At 38.0% G+C, this 27935-nt stretch overlaps 2 protein-coding genes across 2 annotated transcripts; both read left to right on the forward strand.

Annotated features, from left to right (window-relative positions):
* On the forward strand, positions 1-27852 carry LOC121423661 (serine-rich adhesin for platelets-like). The gene is made up of 2 exons (XM_041619078.1): positions 1-1559; positions 26187-27852. Exons 1-2 carry the CDS (start codon positions 1071-1073, stop codon positions 27303-27305), a joined length of 1608 nt encoding a protein of 535 aa, XP_041475012.1. The 5' UTR covers positions 1-1070; the 3' UTR covers positions 27306-27852.
* LOC121423660 (lysosomal alpha-glucosidase-like) lies at positions 15136-18340 on the forward strand. Its single transcript, XM_041619077.1, has one exon. It carries the CDS (start codon positions 15270-15272, stop codon positions 18153-18155), a length of 2886 nt encoding a protein of 961 aa, XP_041475011.1. The 5' UTR covers positions 15136-15269; the 3' UTR covers positions 18156-18340.
* Positions 27853-27935: the final 83 nt, after the last annotated feature.

Genomic DNA, 27935 nt, shown 5'->3' on the forward strand with positions numbered 1-27935 from the left:
TGATATAAAAGAAATGAACATGCGATGGGTGGAGTTGGTATAATATAATGGCAAGGAATATAAACCTGTAATTTTCAGTCAACATTTTCTGCCGAACGTAGCATGTCTTTTAATAAATGGATTGGAATTGAAAGAAAGGCGGCTAAATGCTGAGTGTTTTCTTGACACAACTGTCAATGCACCATATCTATATATACCTGGTTGAGAAAGAAATATATTTTGGCATTGCGTGCAGCTTGCTTCGTGCACCCGGTTCGCACACCTGACGAGAGATGCATGCAAAGCTTGGATGCTCGATTTGATGGCATTGACATGCGATAAAACGCGCCGCCATCCGCTCCATGCATTCATTCAATTGGCGACCGTAGCTCAAGCATGCAGGCCGTCATCTACTGTGCGAAAAGGAGATTAAAATATTCTCTTATCAAGTATATGGATTGTACTTTGTGATATATCGGAGGAAAAGCATACAAATTGAGCAAATAATGGAATTCCCGTGAACTTAGATACATCTCATAACCCGGTGACCATTCCATAGTTTATGAGACAGCAATGACGTCTGTGATGCTGGATTTGGAATCTATTTTACGTTAAGAGGAGACTGTGAGAGATCAATATTGAGTAAACAAGTTGCACGACACGAGGATTTTTATTACTGAGCATGCATGCTGGCATGTAGAGATCTAGGAAAAAAAAGTATTCATTTTTGTCGTCATAATGTAACTATCATAAAAAGAGGAATGCCAGTATTTTCTATGAGAAGAGCATGCAGTCGCATCAAATAGCTGCATCTTAATGAGAATCATTTCTTGCAATCTACCAAACTTTTGGTGAATGTATAGGAGGAGGTCACGGGAACCATCATGGCTACTGCTTACTAGACTCTTCATGAAATGAACTGGATTTAACAATTTTGGCAGGATTGTTTATTGAGAAATATTTGAAGGAATTTATCGCAAAGATGGTCATGGCAGAGCAAGGTCTAGAAGCACCATCGACGGATCCAAAAGAGGATGAGGGAATCCCTTTAGGTGAGGTCCTAGGGGGAAGCCGAGGCCAGGTTCGGACCAATGCCTACCTGCCTTCGATCGATCTTGCTACCAGCTCCGCCGCACCCCTTGGCATCCAACAACATCATCGACAACGCCCCGGCAACCAACATCCTCGTGGACGCTTCCGAGTCGTGCCCTATTTCGGATCCTGCTCCGTTAAACGTTAGTGACGATGTTGATCTTTCTGGAAAAGATGGCACAGGACAAACTGGTGGAGTTGATCAAGAAGTGTGCATCACCCTGGAGGACATCCCTATAGAAACTTCCCCCACGTCAACTTCGAACTCTCTTGACAACGCAGAAAGTCGGACCAAGTCGGACACTGTCTTCCTCGGACTGGACGATGACTTCGATGAGAATGCCCGTCGAAGTCCCGATTCGGGTTGCTCGATGAGCGAGGCGTCGACGGAGGATAAGATCTCCATTGCATCTACTGTCTCTGCGTCTTCTGATGACGGTGGTTACTCCAGGTTGGGCACTCAGATTCAGCGTCTCAAGCAGGCAATGGTATGTATATTTCTATATACATCTGTCCATTCTTTCTAACCGATTATTAGCAATATGTTCTGCATATTGTGAGATGTATTTTGCCCTAAATGATGATGCCCTATGAATAATGAACCTCGAATCATAGGTGTGGAAGGGGGGGGGGGGGGGGTGATGAAATGAATTAATCGCTCAAAATCGGATCTAGCAGTTCCATGATCGGATGTCCCTTTTCCCGAAAATTTGTTTTAAATGCGATCACTGACTCCCCATTTTTTCCTCGGGCCCCTAATTGTGTCTAATCATGCAAAACTCAGACCGATTAACCAAAGCTCATGCAATCAACAAAAATGGAAGAGTGACCCGGAAAAGGATGAACTTGGACATCCCAAAGGAGTATAGTAGATTAATGGTCAGATTAACTTCGCTGAGCATTAAGCTTAATATGTTAAGACCTACTTTGGAACTAGTTAAAGCTGCTTTCAAGTATATCTTCATAAAAAGGGAAGACCGTAGACAGGTAAATATATAGTTGCCAATCGATCGATTGTCACAATTCGATTCTCCTCCCATCGTATTTTGACAAATAAGTCATCCGGGTTCGACGTACATACATGTTCTGGTTCTAGTATGTTAGAGCAATAATTTGTATTGTGGGTGATATGAATTGAGTATTGATCCGTTTATTATGCCATGCGTAAATAAGCAAGATATTAATCGCTGACTTGTCATGTACTATGAAATTAGATATATTTCACTTATTCCATATGCTAGCATGGCTAGGGGAACTATGGTAAAATATCCGTGTTTGCAAGCCTACAGTATATAATTCTAGCGAGAAATAATCATATTTGTGTTGACCTATATGTCGATTAAGGTTATCAAAACAGTCGAGAACGCTTGGGGATATGTCCAAGAAGATCCACCAGCCATGCGTATAACATGCATTCATTTCTGTATACCTTGGGATAATATACGTTCATATACTAAATCCCTTTGATATGGGAATTTTCAATAAGGAGTAATATCTCTCTTCCACTTCCAACATTTAACTAAACCGGGGGAAACCATCCCTCCAAAATGCAGCCAAAAAAAAACGCCTTGTACTGATATACACAGAGGCAATTTTCAATGAAATATAATATGATAAACGGTCGACAGCCATTGTGAAATGAGAATGTGAAAAAGATAACTGCCGTCCTTGACATTGACTGACACAACAGGTGTTTAGACGAAGGAAAAACGAAAGCCTTCAATCTTCAAGTTCAGTACATAATCATCTGATACGAAATCTAAGAAATATAGGCCTGTGGCATCTATTTATACAGAGACTTGTAGATTTATTGCCTTATACTTCAAACATATACGCCCTCGATCGGAGAGCAGAACAAAAAAATTCAAGTTCAAGAGGAGAAGGGGAATGTTACGACCAATAGAATGCAATACATAATGGAACTCCCCGAACAGGTAATAATAGAATGATAACAATAACATGACACGTTTTAACTGAGCATTGCACACGACAATGCCAGAGGGCATGAGATTCAAATGTGAGATAATTTAGGTCTTGCTGAACCGTTTCGTCTACTCCCTAGGTGCCAGTAATATATACATTGTCGTGTTTGTAGATGAGTTAATATCGCACCATTGCCAGGCAGGCAGTATCGCATTTTACCAATACGTGTCGTCTATTCTGATATCTATATGTCGCCAGTGCTCAGCAGGAGAAGTGCGTGGCTATTGAATGGGGACGATAAGAGTAGTCAAACGTTTTTAGAAAATAATACTGCCCTAGAATCGGGAATCTATATTCTCTGAACACACTTTCCATGTCAACAAAAACCCCATGCATATATCAATTTCAGCGTTGATAAAGATTGATGGAGAACTTGAATGAGGGGGTCAGTGTTTGATCAAGAAGCGTTCATAAGTTGGGGAATATACTCGCTTACTATATTCACTCATATATAACCAGGGGCGGCGCCAGGGGATTTCAAATGGGGACGGGAAGGGGGAGGGGGTCAAGACAGCTGAAGGTGCCACCATGTTGCTCGACTGAACAATAATAGGGTAGTAGAGTAAAACGACAAAGAAGAATCTCCCTTTTCAAATTTTATTTTCATTTTTTATTTATTTATTCATTATTAGTATAGTAGTATTATTAGTTTTGTCATTATTTTTATTATTAATATCATTATTATTATCTTTTTTTGGGGGGGTGGGGGGTCCTGCCCTTTCCTCTCTTCTTTTTCTTTTACTACTAATCATTAGGGAGGGATGTCTGCCCTTACCCCCATCCCCTACATTTAATTAGTACCATGACGGTGTAGAAGATTTTGTTGCAAAACAATGACGCCAGGTGGGCAAACAGAAATGTGAGCAGTAATGAGCTGATTACAAATAACGATGAGCTTGCTTGCATGCATGCAGGGATCTGGTCACGGTTTCACAAAAACAAAACATAATGATATGCAATACTTTTATATAAGAACCCCCCCCCCCCCGCCAAAAAAAATGGACTCCGCGTTTATATGCAACCGCCCCAAAAGATTTAAAAAAAAAACAAGCGACATATCCATCATACACACAACAATATTTATTACGTTTATCCTTCAAGACATGTCAAATAAGATTCCTTGCAAACGTGACAGGATAATTGACTCTTGCGAAGACACTTTAATAATCATTGAAGCTTCATCAGAATGTCTCAATTATTTACAGGTTTAGATCTGTACCGTGACGACGACAAAGGTCTCTGAACCATGGATGAGAAGGACATTCATCAAAATCTTCATTAGCACAACCTCGATCCGCAGATTGCAAGAAATAAAGATTCACTTGCGAGAAAGCATGCGAGCTAAAGAATAAGGGGCGTCTTAAAAAAAAGAAAATCTGGGGAGGTGAAATTGATAGGAGAAAAGGGAAAACAGTCTTTAAAAGTGTATTTTTCGGCAAAAAAAAAAATCATAGCAGCGGACAACCCCGCTGGTCGTTTGTCCTGGGGATATCTAGGATTTGGGATTATTTGGTTCGGGGGCACCAACCCATGTATACCCTGAATTGTTCTCATGCACGGGAGTATCCGTATAATTGTGTCTTCGAAGGAGATCCCTTATGTATTCCTCTCCCTTCCTTCCTGCCGTGTAATTATAAGACCCAACCATATTGATTACTAATTATTAATGTCGTTAATTAGCCTCGCGTCCTTGTAGCTGAGATTGTTTTCACCATCATTATGACGTCAAATGCGTGTACAAGAAGTTCGGGACACTTTCGCCGTGTGTGAATATACGAAATGATTTCTCGAAGCTATATCAGAGGCTAAATGGAAATATTTTTTTTAATACAGATACGTTTCATAATTTTTCACTTATCACTATTGTTACAAACATGATTTTATAGCTTCAGAAGGTAAGAAAAAAGGATAAGAAAAGAAAATCCACTGATATGTGCGTAAAGATGAAATGCTTCTTGTTTTTTCGTTTGTTCTTTGATTGCTCATCATTTGCAGATTCTGTACGATTCGAGTGAAAACAAGGTCAAAATAATGACAATCTACTACGATGCAAGCAAAGCATCACCTGCCGCTTGTATTTATTATTATTTTCGCATAAAGAAATAACCCTTTCCGTATAAAGTATCCTCTCCACTTCTCGACTCTGTCTTTGCCGTCCCCATCCCTCTCCCCCCCCCCCCACAATAAACATTCCCTCTCTCACTCTCTCTTGGACTCGCACATATTAACACACACACCCTCCAAGGCTAAGTGACGTGTCAATGTGAATTAAAGGTGCGATTGTCAAATAGAATATTTTGCCATCTTCATTATTTACGGATGACTGTTTTAAGTTAACGATTTCTCGGTCATATTTACCGCCTGAATTTTGTTGGCATTTTCACTGAGCGAACTATTCCCAGACACTCATATTTGAAAGCCCTCCTTTCCCTTGATCTTTCCCTCCGTCCTCACCCTCTTTCTCTCCCTCTCTCTCTCTCCCTTTCTTCCTATATCTATATATTTCTCATTTTAAGTCTCTCAAAGTAAGGGGGAGACAGACAAAGGAAGAAATAAATAACCTTAAAAAATAATGTCCCGAACTATAAGCTTTGTACCTCAAATGAGTTTGAAGGGGCACATTATTATCGCCAAGGGGCTGGGTTTTTTCTTCGATACGACGTCAACCTTAAAAGTGGGAGCCCTAATATTAGGTCTACTCTCTCATTTTGAATATTGTTATAATTGATGTTATTATTATTATCATCATCATTTATTATTATTATTATCATTATCATTTATTATTATGAATGGTGGTGATATTTTTACCTGATTGCTAAGAAAGTGTCAGTGCTTGTAGGCAAGCAACCAGAGGACCGATGGCTTAAGGTCCTCTCCGAGGGACCTGGTAATGAGGATAAATGCTTTGCCAAAGGGAACTAGCGCAAGTGGGAATCGAAAATTCTGGCCACCGGAATCCGAAACCCCCGCTCTATACCGACTGAGCTATCGCGCCTCTATTTACACCCCTCCTCATCCATGTCCTCCCCGTCTTCTATTCCCTTCATTGATATTTATCTGCTACTTTAAACCCCATTGCATAATATTCCCATTTTTCTGCACTTTAAAAAAATCTAATCTTCACTTTTAACGTGGAATCCTGTGCTGGGTCTGCCTTTCATTGGTTTGAATACCCGAAGGGTTCACACGCTTCTGAAATGCATCGCCTAATTTGTTTTTCAGCTCAGGAATTTGATGATACAACTTCATCGCTTAGCAAGATGTTGAAGTTCTTTCATGATCAATCATAATACAGGAATCTAAATCAAAATTGCATTTCGCCTGAAGGTTTATGCAGATGGGTCGTATACTTTGAAAGACGGGTGTCTTTTGGGTGCCAAATTTCTTTTCAAGTGCATTTATCTCGAACTGTTGTGAAAGAGTATAACCAGGCCGGCTCGCTCTGAATACAAAACGAATCGAAAAAAAAACTATGTCATGGGAAAATGAATTACACAGCTGAATATACGAACGTCGGATTCACTCGGTCGCCCCTTAAAAGTAATAATAAGAAAATAATTTAAAAGATCCATGTATTGCGTTTGTGTAGAAGATTCGAGCCTCTTTGACACTCTCATAATATTATTGTCAACTACCCTGTTATGTTGGGCGATAAGCCAACTTTTAAAGTAAAATTCCTATTTTCCACTAATTTCGTATAGTTGGTGGGGTCATACATTAACCAACATACAACGTTTATTGGGGCGAACGGAATGTTTCTTTGATTTGGCTGAACATAGTCCAGCATTACTTATTCATGTATTTGTTCATTTATACTTCTATTTCGCATATTTATAAATGTTAAAATTTAGATAAAAACATTCATTCATTGAGACAAAAATATTCATAAAAACATTAAGCAAATTCATTCAGTTATAAACAATCATGCGGAAAAGAATAATTTATTCAGATAGAAACTGATAATTTTTCATCGAATGAAGCAATGCCTATATATCAAATGCACAAATTTATATTCTGAATATCTAACATATGAGTAATGGGGGAGAATGAGGATGCAGCTTGGATTGTGAGATGGAGAGATTTATGGTCTAATTTAAATCCCAAAACACCACTTGATTATGGCCCATCACATTGTTGTAAAAAGGTAATGGATCGTCATCACAAATGTCCGAGACATCGCATCTTTGGTTTAGTCGACATACTAGACAGACTTAACCCGAGTCTTATTCATTGTTATTGCAACGATAGTTTTACTAGTACTTTAAAGGTCATCGACGTCTTTTATCCGTAGCGAAATGGTCATTTTGTTTTATTGTTCCACTTTGTGTGACAGCAATAAAGATGTATCGTAATACAGTTCTGGAGGCAGGAACGCAATTAGTTATTCATAAAAAAGAAGAAAAAATGGGCAAAGACAGTGATGATATTTTGGAGGAAAAAAATGTAAAGACACACCCTTGTCTTTTAGTATATAGGTAGACACATTAGCAATGCTAGATAAAGAGTATGGGAAGTGAGTACGAGTGATTCAACAACAACTAGAAAAAAGGTAATCAAATAGCTGATAGAAAGGGTTCAAATAAAGTACGTATTCTATACAGTAACACAAAGTTGATAAATTTGTAAGATAGCCCCTTCAAACCGTCTGCCATCTTTTGTTACCTGCAGATTGATGGTGCACTAATCCAAAGATAAGTTTGCGATTCTTAAGGGTCCTTAATCGGATATTGCCAGAGAAAACTGTTATATGCATCGTTTGTAGGCCAGTCACACAAAGGGTTTGGCATTTGGGTCTTTCAAAAGCTTTTTCTTGAAAAATAAATGATAGAAAAAATAAAGCAGTGATTTCAGGGATAGTGCTCGTGTGGATTGCACGCACCCCGCATGGTGACAAAACCAGAACATTTTTTTAAGGATAGATGAATATCTTTTTATTGCTCAATTCGATTACATCGCAAAATGTCCACGCGTTTTTTCTTTTAAATGTTTGATTCAAGATTTTGGCTCTTATATTGGGATAATCGGAAGACCATAACACATGCAGGACGATGATGGTGGGGGGTATACAACCGTCACTTATATGCCCCAAAGAATCAATAACGTATCTCTATAGCGAGGATTTACAGTGTAATAACATCTGGTGCCTACAATCCTATATATTTGACGTTAAAAAGTGCACGAATATTGTACCTATTACATTCCCAAGATGAGAATAAACATGACTTGTGTCTGGTTGGAAAGAAATGGATTGATACGACCCTTCCTTGAGCTTTGCAAGGGATCCCTTTCTTGATCTCCAAACGTAACATATTTCCGCCAATCTAATATATCTCTGGCGTGACTGCAATACTTATCATTCCGTTGTTCCCTTCCCCATCATCATTCCACAGTGACTGAGTAGCACTCATATCTGGGCAGATGTCCTATCTAGTTCACGATCAAGAAATCCGTCATGAAATAATGTTGAGTCACGGAACCAAAGTTTCAAACATGTCAAATCCTTGCGAGTAAGTAGATGAAAGATGAGGAGCAGTGTGTTCTGTTATCAAACGATATTCTATTCCCAGGCACTTTCTTCATTTCTGCAACTTTTCATGAAGAAATTCTCAAAGAATGTATAATAAACAGAGTATGTAAAACTGTTTAATTTATATCTAGATATTTGAAAATATATATAACTCTAATTACAAGCAAGGTGTATTTGTCTATGATATATTGATCAATAAATTAATGTTTGCAGGGGTTGCTACTATACGAGCTGAGCTTAGCTGCGTATAACAACTCTGGAAAACTTATCATGCTTATTTGTATGTTAGAGTGCATGGAACTGTTAATTTGCTCGAAGTATTTCTTGAATACAAGGCCCCGTGAGATATATTTCATTCTCGAGTCGATCCACACCATTCATATATAACGTAAAATCGCATATAACGAAATCATTCGAGCCAGCACATGTGGTGCCAACAATACGTTGATTTTTTTTTCATTAACTCAAAGATTCTTGACAGACGCGTTAGTTTATAATGAACTGCATATCCCAAATCAACAAATTTGATTATCAATTTGAGTCATATTTGTAACATCCATACATATTTCATTCGTTTCACATTTCTTAAGCTTTATGTTAGAAATTTCATTTGCTTTGAAGTTTTATTTTGATAAATTGTAAGGGAGCCTTTTCTCCTGTTAGAGTGAATAATATCCTCGCTATTTTTTTAGTCCATGAATCAACAAAAATTGATTTATCATTTCTGATACTGCATTCCATTTTAGATTTTGTGATAGCAATTTCAATGCTGAAGGCCTAAAAACAAATTGAATTCAGTTGTAATCTTTAAATGATGTTAGCCTCATATTTACAGGCAACTACACTGTTAAAAAAAACGTGATTTTACAGAAAATAAACAGAAGATTTTGTAGAAAGCAATAACAGAATCATTCTGTAAATTCATAAAACAAGAATTTTTCTGCAATTTAACAGAACAGGTCTATTTAAAAAGGGGGAAAAGGGTGTTTTATTCAAGGAAATTTGTAAGATTCCATACATCAAATACCAATTTCCTGTAGGATTACGCAATTCGGTAAGATTACAGGTGTTCTCGAGACTCTGCTGCAGGAACTTCTACTATTATAAGGATAAATTTTCTAACAGTGAACTACTGATTTAGCTTTTATTTCACAGACGGACGGTTCTTTATCATGTTTATTCATCATAATTGTATGATCACATAATTCCTGTTGTAGAGCGGTGATTGTGGTCAATAATCGTTATATTTGACATTGTCTGACCACATACTCAAACTAACCAAAAAGAGTGAAGTATATTAACCATTCAGTATTTTCATTCGGTAGGCTTGATTGTGCATTTTGCGCGGTTCAATTAGATGATTTTGTATACATCTCGTGTACATACTTATCTTTTGATTTCATAATCTGTTTGGTACTGTGCAGTTCTTTTGAATTCACATGAACAGTGCTAAACACTGGAGAAATCAATATATCGAACTTGCAAAGTGCTAACCCTGCAACTCCTCTTCAGTTATTTACTTAGTTACCGACACCATTAAGCACAAAATTAATTTATTTATTTACTATTATACCATTATTTAGCTGTGAGATATATATCATTTAAATGGATATGTATACCCGAACAAGACATTACTTTGTTTACACTGCAAAAATAAAACAATCCGCAGGAGTTAAACACATGCCCGGTGTCTATATCGGAAAACACCAGAGAAGTGTTGAAATTAAGAATCAAACCGATATTGTCTTAACACTATTGGTGTTGCTTTAATGCCTATACGGTGTTAGCCTAACGCCAAACTGTGATACAGGCCAGGCTGGTGTTAAATGACTAGTGCATACTGACAAAACATAAAATTCCATGATATGCGTCAATATCGCTAATGGGTTATTGTTCTTGGCCTGTGCAAATATCTATACATAAGCCATCGTCTTTAAAAGGGCAATGTCCATTCCTGAAACTTAATTTGTTTAACAATATTTTAGCAAATATTTATTTTACCCACCTCTGCCATATAGACCTAAACCACCAATTAGTTTTAAAGATCACTTTTACGAGATTCGCAAAAAAAACGGTTAAAAACCCTATATACAGCTGAACCCTTTAACGTGAAAATGGAAGAAAATCTTTCTACAAAATATGAAAAAAAAGTTTTAAGGCTATAAATAATTATCAATATTGCATTGTCTGAATTAGCACTGACAATCTTCCCTTTTCTTCAAATGAAGAAATGTACTTTCACACCAAAACTATAGGTAATGTAAAACATCTGATTTCATTGAATATGCCTTAGCTCCTCAATTGGAGGAAACTGTTCCTTATATTAGATTTACAACCTCTTTCAGTATGGATGTTCCATATTTTTAGGTCAGTACTTTCATATCACCTGTATTCTGATTATGGACTATATTTAGATCGCACTTGTAAGATGAATTATATGAAAATAAATAGAATGAAGACAGTCATATTCAATCATTAATTCCCAGCGGGTAGCGCTATAAGTTTATAACCTTGGACTTGTTATAGAATGAAATGGATCGTAAAATTGATTAAAAGTACAACTGTATTTAACCCAAGCTGTTTCAGAAGTTCGGTCGTTATGACCATGGACCTATTACAAATAGGTCCATGTTATGACCAACGATGAACACTTCACCGATGGCATGCATTTTTACACACCTCCTTTGAGAGGTGGGGAACGCGTCAGTGCCGTTTCCATGACAACACCGCATCTATATTAAAAGCGGGAATCCCCCGCTTGGTGAAAAAATCCGATCCACCAATGCAATTAATCACTTTATGGAATCTCCGGCATTCAGCAGGCATTCAATAATCATAATTATGTTAACATACTTAACAAAACCGCGAGGAATGATCCCTGAATGAATTTGATAACATTCAGCAGGAATTCCCCATTACAGGAGATGTTTCAGCACTTTGATGTCGTAATTCCAAAATCATGTCATCCTGTTTTTTTTTCTCTCTCTCGCTGTAAATTATGTAAATTCAATAAAAAAATATATGAAGCATGCATTCACGTACTGTTTCATGTAACCAGAAAAGACTATGGTATATATTTGGTGGTGGTGTGATTTTCCAACTTCTTGCATACGTCCGTGTATTTTTTTTTTTGGGGGGGAGGGGGTATGATAATGATCCAACGATCGTGATAATGTCATATTACAATAAAAATATAAATATATATATATATATGAAATTTATATGTATATATAATATATGTATCTTACTAAAATACTTAAAATGGAGTCAAGTTCTCCATCATCCTCATGAATATGAAAATAATCATCGCTTTACATGATTCTTTAGATTAATCATTAACCTTTGATATCGGTTATAATTTTCTCAATTATAGTGAAAGAAAAATGCGTGAACACGTACTGCTTGTATGAATCTTTCCTTATTTCGAAGCTTAAAATGCCTGCCCTCCGTACCGGGAAGTTGTGGGACTGAAACACGGAGGGGAAAACCCATGGATCGTTCAAAGATTGGCAGCTAATCATGACATACGACCCTTTAGATCATGTACCTGTAAATCTTGAGGTGACATGCGGATTAGAATAATGTAGAGATTAGGATTAGGGTTTATTTAGTTTTGGTTTTTATCAAAGATAGATATAATAAGGGATAGAACTATATAGAAGTTAAGAATGGTGACTATCAACATTTAAAATATAAATCAAGACGACATGGGTCGGAGGGGGGGGGGGGGGGCTATGAAAGATCTCTCCAGGCACTGATAAAGGCATACATCCCAGCGTTGCTAACGACCAAATAAGATGCATGGTGGTGTATCGGTTTGGCAAATTTCACGATGCTGATGTTTATATTGGTCAAACTTATTCAATCACACCTACCCAAATTATATTGGAACGATTTGACTAGCCAGGGGCGGCGTCGGGACATCTTCATGAGGGTGCGGACAAAACAATCTGAAGATTTTGACGCCATTTGTTCTCATTTATATATAATAAGGGTATTAAAGAAAGAAGGAAGTACACACTCTATTTTCCTGTGCTCTCCTTCCGTCTTTTTTTCGTTTGCCTTTCCCCTTTCGTTTCTCCCTCTTTCACAAAAGTTGAAAAATCATAGTGGCGACCTCCCCCTGTGGCGCCCCCTACACCTCTATCGTGCATTGACTTCAAACAATATTCCATCGAAAACACAAGAACACGAACATGGTCAGGTAATGAATCATTTTTTTAAAATTCTTTTTTATATATAAAAAGGACGAGAAAAGGGGGATGGGGGATTTGAAAATGAAAAGCAAGAATGGATGGGGAAGGACAACTCTGTAATAGCATGCGCCCATTTTCTTATTCATGTAAAAATGAATAATCTGACCTTTTACCCATCTTGTCCTCTCCAAATACTGTCGCCCCCGATACAACCCTGTTTGCAACCATCGGTAATAGATTGGTTCCGTTCCTCTCAATCGTAATTGATATCCCGTACACCTTACTATCTGATGATGCGTTTTCCCGCGTCTCAGAATTTACTTAGGTGCAGAGTCAACACGTCTTATCAATATTTCAATAAAGTCTGATCCCGTCTGTCATCGTTGATTATACGATTGGTTTTTATCTTATCGAACGAGGTCACGATGAGAAGCCTTGATTATCACTTGTATCATTTCGATGGTCGCCGGTGTGGACATGGTCTTCAAGAGATCGGTTATTACTTTAATCATCAACATGCCGATGTGAACAGTGTTACCAAGAGAGCGATTATAATTTTATCATCCTCGTCAGTGTGAACAGGGTCTTCAAGGGAGCGGTTACTGCTCGATACTAGTATTTTAAATCAAAATGAAGAAATTCTATAATGAACATAGAGATGAATAAAATGTGTTAGATATGAAGATGTTAACGAATTAGATGGATGAATAAATTAATAAACAAATGAAACATGGAATAACATATAAGAACTGATGAACATTTACAAAAAAATAATAAATATGAAATGAATTTAAAATGTAGAAATGTATTTGAAAAACTAAACAGTGGAGTAAAAAAAAAAGAAACAAGAATAGATCGATGAATATACAAGAAATAACTAATATAAAACGGGGATCAAACCCTTGTTTTAGAAGGAAAATGAAAATTATAAAATTAGATAGGGGGAAAGTTTGAACAATATGATTATCAGACAAACAATAAGAAAGTTATGCATTTTTGTAAGGTTTAATAATTGGTAATCCGTTCACGAAGACTAAAAATTGCCGCAATGGTGATGTCAGACATGGGCTACTCTTCTATTCATTCTAATACCTAAAATGACTATAATATATTTTTTTCAAAAGTTTTACTTCAAAATATATTGGGAGGCCATAAAATGATATACTACCTGTGTTATCATGATTATGATTACTCTCCCATGAAAATATGTGCTACGGAGAAAACCACAAATGCCTCATAATTAAGTAGCCTACATGTCCTGTGGGAATTGTCCATTAAAATACTTGTTGTATTTATTTGTAGTTGCCAACTTGAAATTTACACATAGTTGTGAATTATTTTCTGTAACACAGACTAACATTGACTAAGGGAGAGAAAAATAACTTCGTATAACCCAGAAACGTTTTGGCATGTTAATGAGATTTCCACGGGAGTGATGATTGATTCATTGGATGTCTTGTCAAATTTTATTTCATTCCACCTAACTTCAAACTGGTGCGATAATTTCTCCCCATCTTGTCATGAAGACGTAATTAGCACCGGGTCTTAATCTTATCTCGGGACCATTTCGTGTATTAACCTACAATTTTCTGTCACCTTATTTTGCTAACCTAAATGTTTGGTCAAATTTATATCACCTATCTGGCGTTCTGAACACGTTTTCTCTTATTCATGACATGGTAAAATGTTCTGCTGATTTATAGACATAGTGCGCAGCTTGAAAGCCTGGGTAAATATTGGTCATGTGGGTTTGTTTGTCAAATTATATCCAGTTTCCTCTCGTGGCTCCATTATATTTCATAAATTTTCTGTCCATATTATGATTTACATTATCAAGTCAGGAAGGTAAACAAGAGTCCTATGTTGAAGGAGTACGCTGAGAAATTGTGCATTCCGGTCCAACTTTGCATAGCTATCCAACTACCTTTACCCCTTTTCTTTTTTTTTTCTTGTTGCATATTTTGAGTGTAATAATCATAGTAGAAGAAGAGGTCTAGCTGTAAGATGTAGTAGGCCCAAAGTGAATATGAAATTATATAAAGAAGTAACGATGACAATGATTACGATGATGATAATAATAATAAACATGATGTAAACAATAATAACAACAAATATTATTACGACAATGATATAATCATGATAATGATAAAACAATTATCATAATATGAGAATAACGATTCATATTTTTTTTGTATTTCTGCAGTACTAATGCCCCCCTTTTTATCTTTGAAGAGACAGCAAATGCATATTATCTACCAAAGGTATGCCTATGAGACTATTTTTAAGGGGGCGGGACAGGGCACCGGTATTAAGTTCATCCATATAAATTTTCTGTGCCTTTTCACACTAGGCCTATACAAAACCTTGTCATGTTCAGATTATATTATTTTAATCTAACCTGTAAAATCTATTTTAGGAAGGCAGTATAGTATATCATCCTCGGAAACATACTCAGAAAGCAAAATGATACTATAGCTGCATGCTTGCATTGCATGTACGCCAGTTTCAAAGGTCAACGGGCTTTGTATGAAAGAAAATGCAGCACAATAGTGTCAGGTGATTCGGTAGATCACGTGATATTGACGCTCATAATAATATCGTGGTCGATATGCTTTCTCATGTGTGTTTATGCATACTACGTAGATAGTGTACTTACTGGGTACTTCGTGTTTCTGAATGCAGCGCCACATGTGGATAAGATGATGGATCCCATCTTTGTGAAACGCATGCTGCTTTTGTTCTGTATTATTGCATCTACTCATGGTAAACAGTGTGGACAAGTGGATGATAATCATCGATTCGACTGCCACCCAGAGTTGGATGCATCTAAGCAGAAATGTGAAGCACGGGGTTGCTGCTGGGCTCCGGGGAAGTCTCCGGCACGGGACCCCGCTGTTGACGCGAAGTTTGATGTGCCGTACTGTTACTATCCACTTGATTATCCGGGTTATATCAATGGAGTGCCAACCCCTACCGAGTATGGCTTCACTGTCAATCTTACGAGAACTACAAAAAGTTATTATCCGAAGGATGTTATGAATTTGAAGATGGACGTACTGTATGAAACTGATAGCCGTCTTCACATCAAGATTTATGATGCTGATCGTAGGAGGTTTGAGGTACCTATCCAGACACCACCTTTCACATCAAAGGCAGGGAATCCTATGTACGACGTGCAGCTAGCATCAACTTCCGGTTTCACTGTTACCAGAAAGACCAGTAAAGAAGTGGTTTTCAACACCACCATCAATCCAGGGTTCATTTTCTGCGACCAGTTCATCCAGATCTCCTCGTCTCTCTCGTCCTCGTACATCTACGGACTTGGGGAGCATCGTAGCAGTCTGGCGCTGCCAATAGACTGGCGGAGGTTCACCTTCTGGGCCAGAGATCAATCCCCAAGTCCAAACATCAACCTTTATGGCGTTCATCCACTTTACTACAACCTGGAACCGAATGGAGATACTCATGGAGTGTTTCTCTTGAATAGCAATGCTATGGATGCAATTCTTCAGCCAGCCCCAGCCATAACATACAGAACAATTGGTGGAATTCTAGACTTCTACATCTTCCTTGGCGATGACCCCATCGATGTGGTTAAGCAATACCAGGATGTCGTGGGGAATCCATTCATGCCGCCTCTGTGGGCATTGGGTTTCCACCTCTGCCGCTGGGGATACAACTCAGTAAATGGCACTATGGCTGTTGTAGAAAGAATGAGGGAAGCGTCGATTCCCCAGGATGTGCAGTGGAATGACATTGATTACATGGAAGGAGAGAAAGATTTCACCCTGAACCCTACCACGTACAACAATTTGACCAAGTTGGTTGCAGACCTGCATGCTAGTGGCCTTCATTATGTCCCCATTTTTGATCCAGCAATAAGCAGTTCTCAATCGCCCGGTAGCTATCCGCCTTATGATACAGGTGTCACTGACAATATCTTCACGAAGGCTGATGACGGAAGTATCTTCATCGGTAAAGTATGGCCAGGAGACACGGCTTATCCTGACTGGTTCCATCCTAATGCGACACGCTGGTGGCAGACACTTGCAGGGAAGTTCCACAATGCAGTCGATTTTGATGGCATGTGGCTTGACATGAACGAACCCTCCAATTTTGTAGATGGAAGACTACCAGGCGGCTGTTCAACCAATAGCACTTATGACAATCCTCCATATGTACCCGGAGTTGGGGGTAATTCTTTATATTCCAAGACCTTGTGCCCATCTGCACGTCAACATGCTGGTCTTCATTACGATGTCCACAGTTTATATGGACTTTCTGAGGTCAGAGTCTCCTACATGACTTTGACAAACATTCAAAAGAAGCGTCCATTCATCATCTCCCGTTCCACCTTTCCGTCGTCTGGGAGATACGCTGGCCACTGGTTGGGGGACAATGTTAGTGAATGGCCAGAGATGCATGCTTCCATCATAGGTATACTAAATTTCAATATGTTTGGAATCCCAATGGTAGGAGCCGACATCTGTGGTTTTGGTGGCAACACAACAGAGGAACTTTGCACACGCTGGATGCAGTTAGGAGCTTTCTATCCGTTCTCGCGGAACCACAATAGTCTTGGCATGGTAGACCAGGACCCAGCTGTATTCAGTAAGGCCAGCCAGGATTCCAGCAGGGATGCTCTGCTAAATCGCTACTCTATCATACCTTTTCTTTACACATGGTTTCAAATGGGCAATGCCAATGGCAGTATGATGGCTCGGCCACTCTTTTTCGACTTCCCCTATGAGCCAGCTCTCTATGACATTGATACCCAGTTCATGCTTGGCGAGGAGCTACTGGTCAGTCCTGTCCTCACAGAGGGCGCCACCACGGTTAATGCAACATTCCCTCCTGGACGCTGGTACAGCAATGATGCAACCATCACGGGGGAACCACCAATGACATTCACCAAGACAACATCTGTGGTTCTGGACGCTCCCTTAAACAAGATCAACCTTCACTTTAGGGGAGGTTTCGTCGTCCCCACGATGATTCCTCAACAGACCACCACCAAGATGGTAGAGAACCCCTTGATGATCTTACTCATCTGTTTGGACGTAGACGGAACGGCTAAGGGTCACATGTACTGGGATGATGGCGAGTCCATCGGGTCATTTGAAAATGGACATTATACATGGTGGAGCTTCAGTGCCAAGAACAACGAGATGATGTCAACGATTGACCATGACGGCTTTGAAGGGTCGTCCAAGATGAGCTTCTTCGGGTTTCTCGTTGAAGGGGTATCGACCAAGCCCACCCAGGTCACCGCCAATGGCCAGACGTGTCAGTTTGAATATTTGCAAACTTCTCAAATTCTTGATATTACCTGTCCAAAAATGCCTTTTAACAAACCAGTGACATTGAAGTGGAGCTAGGAACATTTGATAAACTTTTAGTTCCTCCAGATTTGTTGTAGTAAGATATGTTCATGATTTTATGTGATTGGTTTCTATGCTCATGTTTGTTACCTTTATTCGAGATTTTCATAAAGGCAAGAATGCCGATTACCCTATGTAAACCTACGAGTCTGGTGTAAGGTTCAAGTTTACAAAGGACTACGACTTAAAGGAGAATGAAACCATTGGAACAAGACAGCTTGTGTGAAAACAGAAAATCAAAGAAACAGATCAACGAAAGTTTGAGAAAAATCGGACAAATAATGAGAAAGTTATGAGCATTTGAATATTGCGATCACTAATGCTATGGAGATAGCAAATTGGCAATGCGACAAAGATGTGTGATGTCACTTGTGAACAACTCTCCCCATTACTTTAGTATATATTTCACTAGAATTGCCTCTCTTATCACATCTATCCATAAATCATGTGTTCTGTCTACATGAGGGCATGTAATACATATTTTTTAAGAATACATCATGGATAAAGAGTTTGTATCATCATAAGAAAAAGCAAAAAGAGACATTTTGAGGGTATTTTATAGTCCACCAAAGGGAAAGTTGTTCATCAGTGACATCACACATCCTTGTCGCATTGCCAATGTGAGGATCTCCATAGCATTAGTGATTGCAATATTCAAATGCTCATAACTTTCTCACTATTTGTCCGATTTTTCTCAAACTTTCTTTATTCTTATTCTTTGATTTTTCTGTTTCTACACAAGCCTATTTGTTCCGAATGTTTCATTCCCCTTTAATGAAACAATGCCTTATGCCATCCCATCGATTATTACGTTATTAAAAAAATAAATCGACGGTGATTTTGTTCAGTTAGGAACGACCTGACCTAAGTTGATTTTGTGATGTGAATGACTCACTAGCTGTGTATATTTGCATTTTTTTTATTTACATGATGCCCCATGAAAAAAGGTAGCCTAATACGTGCAATAATTCGGCAAGTCATCGATTTCAAGTATGGAAGTTGTGTACATAAATTTTATTATTGTGACGAATTATTGTGTGATAATCATCGTGATCTTATCAACCATTTCCTCCCTCTTTAACCGAGTATATATGACGTCAAGGGGAAGAGCAAAAAAATGATATTGAAAGATCTATATTTCAAAGTGATTGTAGTAGGTTATACCAACGTGCCAAGGTAAAGGGATACGGAGATGCTGAATCAGTGATATATTTTCGTAATTCCAAATGGGCACATTTGTATAAGGTGAACATGGCCATTATCAAAGAGTGAAGGGACACCAATCGTAAGTAGAAAGACTGGCTCTACTAACAGGAGAAGGGTATTCATCAGAATTAAAAAAAGGATTAGAGTCAATATATCCCTATATAAAGGGCCTATATGAAATAAGCAATTTTCGTATATAAAGGATATTTTGGGTGCCTGAAAAAAAATATTGGATACTGTGGTACATCACTCATACTGAGGGAAGATGACCCTAAGAGAGAGAAGGAGCAGAGTCTTGTGGGCCTACTTGTAGAACTTGTAAGCCTAGTATCCTGATGGGAATAGTATATGGATATCTACAAATGCACAGTTTTATGTAAAATTGTGGCGAAGGTTGGGGATCGATTCTCAGTTGATATTTCAATTGCATCTAAGCCTCCAATTTTGTTTATAGTGTATAGTACGAGTGTGATTTTAATGCCATTTTGTGTCTTGATCTGCCATAAGAACAGGAATCTTTTTACTTTGAATAACGTACAAAATATTGATGTTTGTAACATGACCTTGTTCTGTTTTACACTCTACTCTTTATTTTCAACTGGACGAAATCCCATTGGCGTGGATTAATAATTTGTTTTTTTTTTCGCAAAGTTCGCGTCGTGTGCGTTGTTTCTTTTGTGTGTGTCTGATATTGGTCATTAAAGATTTGTTTACTTATTCAATAGGTATATAGAAAGAACACAAATTGATTTACGAATAGGCCATCTTCCCTGTCGAATGGAAATACTGGAAGCTGCCCCAGTGTTCTATTGTAATCTCTATGTTGATCAAAGGATAAATCTGTAAATTTTGGAGCATCGACTTTTCTCCCTTATACCGATCAAATATGTTTGCATGTGTATTTTTTTGTCAGATTTTGTTTTTACTGGAAAGTTCTCCGGCCTTTTAGTTTAATTTAATGTAATGGGATACAGACTTCTAATATCGATCTGTTTATTGCACCGATCCATTTCACAAATTCTCTGTCGGAGTTGACGGTATAGTACGTTGAATTTTGCACTTCTTCTTTTTTTTGGAACAACTTACGTCGTCGAAAGTCAAATGCCATAATGGAGTCACATAAATCACAGTACAGCAATAACCTGTCAACCACTCTAAATCCGAAACATTTTACATATTAAATAGGCGTCTTCTCTGTAGTACCGCATATCAAACCCAAGAGGTTATATCTCGTCTCTTTGACTAAATATGAGATGATATGTAATAAATCAAAATGGTGGCAGTTAAGGCTAATTAACAAAAAGTTTAATCAGGCATGACATACTTGACGAAAGCAAGTATAGGCCCAATGTGTAATAGATTATTAAGAACACGAGTAAACATGGTTATCTGAAAAATAAAATGACATTTTGGTACTTCCCCTTATCATGAGAAAATAGGTCTATATGTTGTTTTCATAATGCTCCCTCCTCCTCTCTCTTTCCCTCTCTCTCTTGCTCTTATTTCTCCATATTTTAGTCTCTTCTCTTCCTCTTTCTCTGCGATTATGACTTGCATGTATATAACACACATCATCGGTCTTCACTCGATCGGTTTTCTGTGTCTGCTTGTCATTTCTTCCCATGCTCATCGAGAACTACACTGCAAAAACTCCGGTGTAGTTTTGACAACAGCCCGGAATCTATATATGTCCACACCAGAGAAGTATACAGAAACAACACCAGTGTGGTTAACACTTCTCTGGTGTGGTGGACATTCCGGGTTGGTGTTAAATCAACACCAGAGTTTTGCGGTGCAGCCACAAAGTACTCCCTGCTCTCACAAAGGAATCCCGTCATGCCTCATACATACTTCAGGGGCCTGTTGCATAAAACTTTTTACCTGAGAAAACTCTGGTAAAAACTGAAAAATATGGTTAGTCAGATTTCTACCATTGACTTTAACACAGGGCAAAAACTACGGTAAAAATAACATGAGTTTTCTCAGGTAAAAAGTTTTATGCAACGGGCCCCAGGCCTGGTGTACAGATTTGGGGAGGGGGCTTGAAGGCCGTGCCCCCCCCCCCAAAAAAAAGTAAAAGGGTGAAAGAAAGATGAAATATGATATTATTTTCCCATAGTTCACCCTTTTCTTTCATTTTGCCATGTTTTCCGCTCCTGCATGATACTACCCCCTTCCTCGAGTGTTTCTTTCCGAATTTCTCAAGAATCGACATTCTACGGCTGTATGATTAATTATCTGTTTACTCTGCAGATTGCCAATATCCCAGTTTCTAGTCCCAAGAAACATGTGGGGTTTCATTAACGACGTGTAAATTTACCAAGAGTACACACATATAGGCATTCCCTGTTGCAGATTACTATTCAACAATAACGGACAAAAGAACAAGTGAATAGGTCCATGGTTTTATCAAACCATATTCTACCTTATAAGTTTCGTCACGGTGGCAAAAAAGCATGTCAATGAGGAAGTGATTTCTGAAAAGGAATAATAAAACATTGATATGTATCGCCAAATTCATGATGCCTACAGCATCTGAAATTGAAAAGATAAACACCCGATTTAAAATCTTCAAAGGGGGTTTCTCACATTATTTCCGTGCAACAATGGAAGCAGTGGCGTAATGAGCCAAAAAAACTATGAGGGGGCGAGATATAACGGACAAAAAAAAATGCTTACGAGAGAAGCGAGCGAACAAAAATTTCGACATTTTAGATACAAAATCAAGTTTTGTGACAGATTTTGACATAGTATTAAGAAAATGATATCTTGTCAACCTTCACTCGTACCCTTTCATTAATGTTCTCTTTTTTCTTGGGGCATGAACAATTTGGGGGGCTAGCGCCCCAGCCCCCCCCCCCCATCTGTACGCCACTGACTAAACATGCTAAATGGAAGACTTGAGCAATTCATAGCTATATTGCATGATTATGCAACTAAAGTTGGAGAGATTGACGATATCTAAACAGACCTATTTGCGTTTCTGTGGATTCGGTAGATCGTTATTCGAGTTTCGCCATTTGGTCATCACAGTGATCGAGTAGCCTACCGGAGTGATGACGTCACATTTTAATAATGAAATTATATCGGGTATTTCGCCGAGATTCTTCTTTTATTTTTATATCTCGGAGGAGCATGATGGAAAGCATCCGCAGCCCAAACTTGCATAGGAATCGGTTCAAGAGACCCAAGGCAAGATGAAGTAAATGGTTGATGTATGGTGATATCCAATCCACACTTTAAAAAAATCCTGATTAGCCCCAGTACTGAACTTGTCTTGATTGTTTAAGACATTTAAGACAAGATCAGTAATACACTTTTAGATTAGAACTGCGATTTCTTGAGTTCAATTTTTGTTTTCGGGGGGGGGGGGGGGGTCGGGCTCTTTGGGCGACGATCTCATTGCTAAAGAAGATCCAAACTTATGATCAGCTGGATTGTCACCCATGTATCAGATCCCTAGAGTTCCATCTATATTTATCTACTTTTTTTGTAAAAAATATTTCAAATAAAAACTTAACATTTCAAATGCTACAATATTCCCAATGACGCCATACTCCGTTTGTCCAGCTGATCAAGCATTTTCCCGCTCAGCCGAAATGTATTTGTCATTCGCCATATTATTTTCACTTTCTTTCTCTTATTAACCAAAAATATTAAGAAAATGGCCAAGCATTGATAAAACAAGAAGAAAGTATTGACTTAATAGTTTTAATAGTATGATCTAAATATTCAGGAACGTCATACTCCGTTTGTCTAGCTGATCAAGTATTTTCCCGCGCGCCGAAATGTGTTTGTCATTCACCATATTATTTTAACTTTCTTTCTCTTATTTACCAAAATATTAAACAGTTAAAGAAAACAGCCAAGCATTGATTAAACTAGAAGAAAGTATTAACAGGTTTAGTTATCATGATCTGAATATTCAGGAAGTCAATCTTTTTCTTTTTCATTCTCAAGAGTGTTGACGCCTCATAGGTGAACTTTTTGCTGATTTTTAATATGACTTTCAGCAACCTAGCATGGCGTTTCTTAAAGACCTCATATGACTTTGGCGTTTATCTGGGGAGCGTTTCATGAAAGGACTTGTCGGACGTTTTATCCGACAAGTCCTGTTTTATCCGACAGTTACTATAGTAACAGTGCTTCTCAACCAATCAGAATCAAGGAAAGTTGTCAGATCTGACAACTTGTCGGACGAAAATATTGATGAAACACCCCCCAGGAAAAGACTTCATAATAAACCTTAATTTCATTTTATGACCAATGACAGATATATATTTTTTAATGCAAATTAAAGGGGTACTCCCGGGCTGAATATAATATGATATGAATAGATTTTTAAAAAATCAGACAAGCAAACACTGAAAATATGATCAAAATCAAACAAGGACAAACAAAGTTATGACATTTTAAAGATTTGCTTTATTTCGGTTAAACAGAATCTATGCATGTCTTCATGAATATCAAGTTTGCAAACTGATAATGTCATCCCACTTTGTTCATTTTGTATTTTATTACCTAAAATCATGTTTATTCAAATTTTACGCAACAAGAACTTTTAAAAATTGTATTGGCAACTGATTTACTGAATGAGTTATTCATCGCTGCAACTTCTTTTATTATAAGGGAGACATATAGTACACATATTTATGAAAATGTGAAATAATAATGATTCCATTACTCATAACAGAGGAAAAAGGAAAGTTTTGACGTGACATTCCCAGCCCAGATGATTATATTCATGTCGACTTGCATATAAATGTTTTCCTAAGATATTGCTAAACTATAAGATTCAATAATTTTTTTATTTTGTTATCGGATTTTGATGACATTGTCAGTATTCTGCTCGGTGAGATTTACGCTATTCATTTAGATAATAATTTTCAGCCCGGAGTATCCCTAGTAAGGCTTAATGACTTTCCTCTTGATTTTCAAGCGTTCATAATTCATAATAATGGGGGATGTAATATATTTTCCTTCTCTTTGGGGAGGTTGGAGCCCCCCCCCCCCCACTGTCTTAAAAATAATTGTTTAGAACACCGTGATTTTCAAAGATTTTTTTCTTTAAATACCCATTTTGATTTAATTTTTCGAAATACAAAGTCTTTCTGAGAATTCATGAGTTTTTAGAAATTAATGATCGTCCAATCGCTTCGTTTTCTCACAAATTTCAGAGATATTTACTGCCTCAATACACCACTAATAAGTTAGCCTATCAGTTCTATGAATCTCGTAGCCCCTACTGTATAATATGTGAATTATTAATTCCCCAAATGCACTTTGTCTCCTCGTGATCTTGACAAAAATCATTCTCGCCATTTCTAGGTAATATTTGATGATAAGCTTTTTATTGATTTAATGGCCATGCGATAACATTAACTACTCTACGTGATTATAAGCAAACATATAATGACAAAAAGATGTATAGGCCATACACTGTTAAAAAAATTATCCTTAAAATAAAAGAAGTTCCTGCAGCAGTCTCGAGAACACCTGCATGACCTGTAATCTTTCCAGATTGTGTAATCTATGGTGTATGGAACCTTACAAATTTCCTTTAATGAAACACCCTTTTCCCCGTTTTAAACAGACCCGTTCTGTTAATTTGCAGAATAAATCCTGTTTTAGTATGAATTTGCAGAATGATTCTGTTATTGCTTTTTTTGCAAAATCTTTCTTTTTTTTCCCTGTAAAATCAGTGGATTTTAACAGTGTACATATCCTTCTATCCTGGATATTGGCTTTGTCAGCGACATGACTTGGAAGAAGGTGCTGAACCCGTTCGAATTTAAAGCCTATAACTCGATACGAACTTGAACGCACCTTTCCCAGTTCCCCCAGAGAGCTATTTCGTTTATCATGTTATTTATTGTCGCCCGGCAAAACATAACCCTATAAAATCGTCCCAGTGGCTTGTTCACCCATAAAGTACAGCCATATCGCTCTCCAGACCCCATAATAAATTGAGTGACTGTGTCATCTTGTTGTTCGAATCGCATCAATCAATCTTTAAATTGCGATATTCCATTATTGTATTTACCGGTAATTGGTACAGAGTGCATTTTTAAAATCGCCGCCTTGCAATTTGTTCGGTCTGATATAGACTTCACGTCATAAAGGCATTGCGTTGTACCTCCAGACAGACTAGAACTTCGGACAAAATCTGAAATACATGCAAATATGAAATACACATCTAATATAATTGTACATCTTTGTTTTATTCTGAATAACGATTGGTATTAAATAGTAAAGGCCTTTCGCTAATGAATTCAATCATGTAAATAATAAAGAAAGAATACGTTCTGTTCATAACTATTTCATTTTTGAGGGACCATTTTGTCTGTATTTCTGTTTTTTTTGTTCTGTGCATGTTAAATATTAGGAATGGCTTATCCAACCCCCTCTCTATGACACCTACACATAATTTAGTCATACTTGGTTTAAATTTTGTATATTTAAAGTGTGAAAACCTTAATCTGTTAATTAATTTTCCACATAGTTCAGTCGGTATTTAAAGATCTAGCTTTTTTCAGCAAAACACTTCAGATTTTTTTTTTTATGTATCAGGGAGTTATAGATATACAGAGCTTGTATCTTGCCTACAAATATGCTTCTAATACAAATGTTATATTGTGATAGGCAATATGTGAATTTTAATGCAAAAATCAACATGTTTGCTAGTTTGATTTTACTCTATTTAATCAGGTCAGCATTTTCTTTGGGTGGACTTGACCTTTAAGTAGGCCTATATAATATACATATATTTCTTCTTATTCCCCTTCCCCCTCTCCCTCTTTCTCCCCTCCCTTCCACATCCAGAGCGAACTTCGAGAGCAAGATGTCAATCTGGCCCGTCAACTCCTGGTCGTCTACGACTACGTCGAGGAGACCAAGTGGTTCCTTGAAAACTTCGAAGCATGCGATCCTCGTCACTCGATCGCCGGTCCTTTGACGTCAACGGAGCGTCGATTCTCGCAAAACTTTCAGAAGAGGCTCTCAGATTTTGGTTTGAACCTGAAGGGGATCCCGCACAACGGGTTCGCATCGCCTCCGTCCTGGACAGACCTGAGCGGTAGCAAAACAACGTCGAAGAGACATAGCAGGAACATATCAGATGGGATGATTAGTATCGAACACCTGAGACGAATCTACCATGAAAATAATAATAATGCAGCAGCGGGGATGGATAAATCAGAAAGTTGTGAAGCGCTTCCGGATGGTCCGTTATTGGATGGGTCGGAGGGCAGAAGCAGATCGCCTCGGTCAATGACAAGGAGAAGCATCTCTTCCAATTTCCTAGAAATCAGCTTCAGCTCGATGACAGCATCAAGAGGTGACCACAATCTTCACCAGGGTCCGTTGTCTCCGATCTCTGATTCTGGACAAGCCGTAACCATGGATGAAGATGCTGATGGTGATGATGATGAGGAGGAGGAGGGTGAGAAGAGGAATGTGCATTTACAGTCGACACCAAAACCAGTGGAAACGAACTCTCCGGATACCTTTGGAAACGACGCAATTGCCGCTGAAGAAAGAACTAAAGAATCAGAAAGCGTTTCGTTTTATATTCCCCGGGATGAGGACGAAGTTGCGGTAGATTCTCATTCCACTGCTGACCACCACCGCGGCAGTGCTTCGTCGTCATCGGCATCATCGATGATGTCACTGCAGAGTTCCTCCTCATCGTCGTCATCATCCACCGATACGCACGCAAAATCGAATTCTTCCCACCAGACATGCCATAACACCGCCGAAACGACGAGTGCCCTTCCCCCACACTCGACCACTGGTTCGTCAACCGACCCAACAGCAGATGAGTGCAGTATTTTCATTGCCGATGATTCCAATGACCACATCGCAGAGGATAACAGAACTTTGATAACCTCCTTTGAAAGTCATATGAACTGGCTACAAGAGCAAGATGAAACACTTCTTTAGCTTTATGTCATGATCTTAAAGTCATAGGGCATATTTGGCCATGGAAGACTAAATAGTATTTCGTGAACATGCTGAGATCTTTGACAATATTATTAAGCAATATGCCTATATACTGGGTCACGTTCGATAAAACGTCATGGTTAAAAACAATGATAACATGTACATAGAGAGCTCTATATATTGGGAAAGAAAAGACGAGAAGGATAAAGTCATACTGATATATTCTTAAGAAGATCTTTAGCATTTTGTTACATGGTTAACGCGTGTCTGTTCAATCTATACATATTTCCGTCAGTTCATAATTCATAATTTGTCAACTTTTGTAACTCTATATTTGGCTGTGATTACAAATGAAATTGCATTGAGAAGTATTGGGTCTTCGATCTCTTCCGACACGCTTGGTCTGGACATGATGAATATTGGAACTTTAAGATTGGCTTTAAACCATGAGAACGAAGTGATTCTGGCCATTCTGGCTACCTCGTGGATATTATGAACTATTCTCTTAAAGGCCACCACACACCTTATGATTTGTCTGCAACCCGATTTTGGAACAAAACGTCGTAAAATATATTGCTAACATTAAGACATGGAATATCTTACTGTTTAATGTTCTAATTCATCATACGA

The sequence above is a fragment of the Lytechinus variegatus genome, chromosome 11, assembly GCF_018143015.1.
Source record: "Lytechinus variegatus isolate NC3 chromosome 11, Lvar_3.0, whole genome shotgun sequence".
NCBI lineage: Eukaryota > Metazoa > Echinodermata > Echinoidea > Temnopleuroida > Toxopneustidae > Lytechinus > Lytechinus variegatus.